The sequence below is a fragment of the Caenorhabditis remanei genome, chromosome II (assembly GCF_010183535.1).
Source record: "Caenorhabditis remanei strain PX506 chromosome II, whole genome shotgun sequence".
NCBI lineage: Eukaryota > Metazoa > Nematoda > Chromadorea > Rhabditida > Rhabditidae > Caenorhabditis > Caenorhabditis remanei.
In genome coordinates this window covers 17,305,508-17,306,769 of record NC_071329.1, presented here as the reverse complement: position 1 = coordinate 17,306,769, position 1,262 = coordinate 17,305,508, and the positions used below count along the sequence as shown (strand labels likewise).

General features: G+C 36.1%; 1 protein-coding gene across 1 annotated transcript; it reads left to right on the top strand.

The window, feature by feature from the left end:
* Positions 1–482: 482 nt before the first annotated feature.
* GCK72_007625 (uncharacterized protein) lies at positions 483–719 on the top strand (the record flags this gene model as incomplete). The annotated part of the gene is made up of 1 exon (XM_003107246.2): positions 483–719. One exon carries the CDS (start codon positions 483–485, stop codon positions 717–719), a length of 237 nt encoding a protein of 78 aa, XP_003107294.2.
* Between the last annotated feature and the right edge of the window lie 543 nt (positions 720–1,262).

Below are 1,262 nucleotides of genomic sequence, written 5' to 3'. Positions count from 1 at the left end.
CGAATAACACAGTAAATAGGAAATGACAAAACTGAACCAAGTGCTAAAGCAATAATGAAAAAAGGAGCAAAGATAACGAGTCCAAAACCTCCAACCTCTGTCCACAGGTAATTTATAACTTCTGATATCTCTAATTGTGTAGTTGAATTGGAGGAGTTCATAACAGGAGTATCAATTTTTGAATGAATTATTTTTATAATGGAAGAAGATAGATGTTTCAAAAATGTTTTATTCCATTTGCCTTTGAAATTCACCTGTTTGCAAAACTAGAGAGAACTCAGAAAGTGACGAATTCTCAGAAACTTTATTTCCAAACAATTTTTCCCCCAGTACTATCATCAAAATCATCATCGTCTTCTTATCAGTAACATAATTAAAATTTAAAATGATGTGGTTTTCTCTTATCTATTTTCATCTCCCCGCATGCACACAGCCACTATATAAACCCGCCTGGTCGAGTGCACTGATAAGAGTTGAAAATGATGGCAAAATCAGTTTTAATTTCTCTTCTTCTCGCTTTATTTTCCGTACATTATGTTGCGGGACAGGCGTGTCCAACTGGATTCAAGTTGGTCAATTCGAACAAATGCTTGAGAGTTTTCACGAATAAGTTGAAGCATATGGAGGCTGAGACAGATTGTAAGTATATTGGAGGAACAATGGTCACCGTGAAGACTGCTATCGTGAGTTTCCGTCTTTTAGTCACGTTTAACACATAGCTAAAAAGCTGACGACGTGAGGGTTCTGAATCCGTTTTCTGATTTTTTCTAGCACAATAATGGGCGGAGTTACCCGTCAGCTTTTCAATATTATCAAAATAACAGCATTTAGACATTGTAGACCTGAGTAAGAAGGTTTTTGAAATAACCGACTGTAAGGCTGTCTACAGTCAAAAGCTATAATTTCAGAATTCTAACATGTAAGCCCTCTAGAAAGTTGTGAGTGCTTGTAAATTGACCAACAAATCGGATTTTCCAATTTCGTTAGGGTAACTATAGTTTTCTGGTAACACTCCACCCAAATAAAATATCAAATAAAAAAATGCAACTCTGAACTTGTAATGTACCCTCAAAAAGTTAGATGACAATGTGGAGAAGGCAAGTAAGAGCGGTCGAAGACTATTGCCTAATCCGTTATTATCACGCACTCTAATATGAATAATGGCTAGTTTTGTGTAAGATAAGCTATGCAACCGGAAATAACAGTACACATGTATTCAATGACCCATTTATTACGCTCTCTATCACGGAATCCCTTGATAA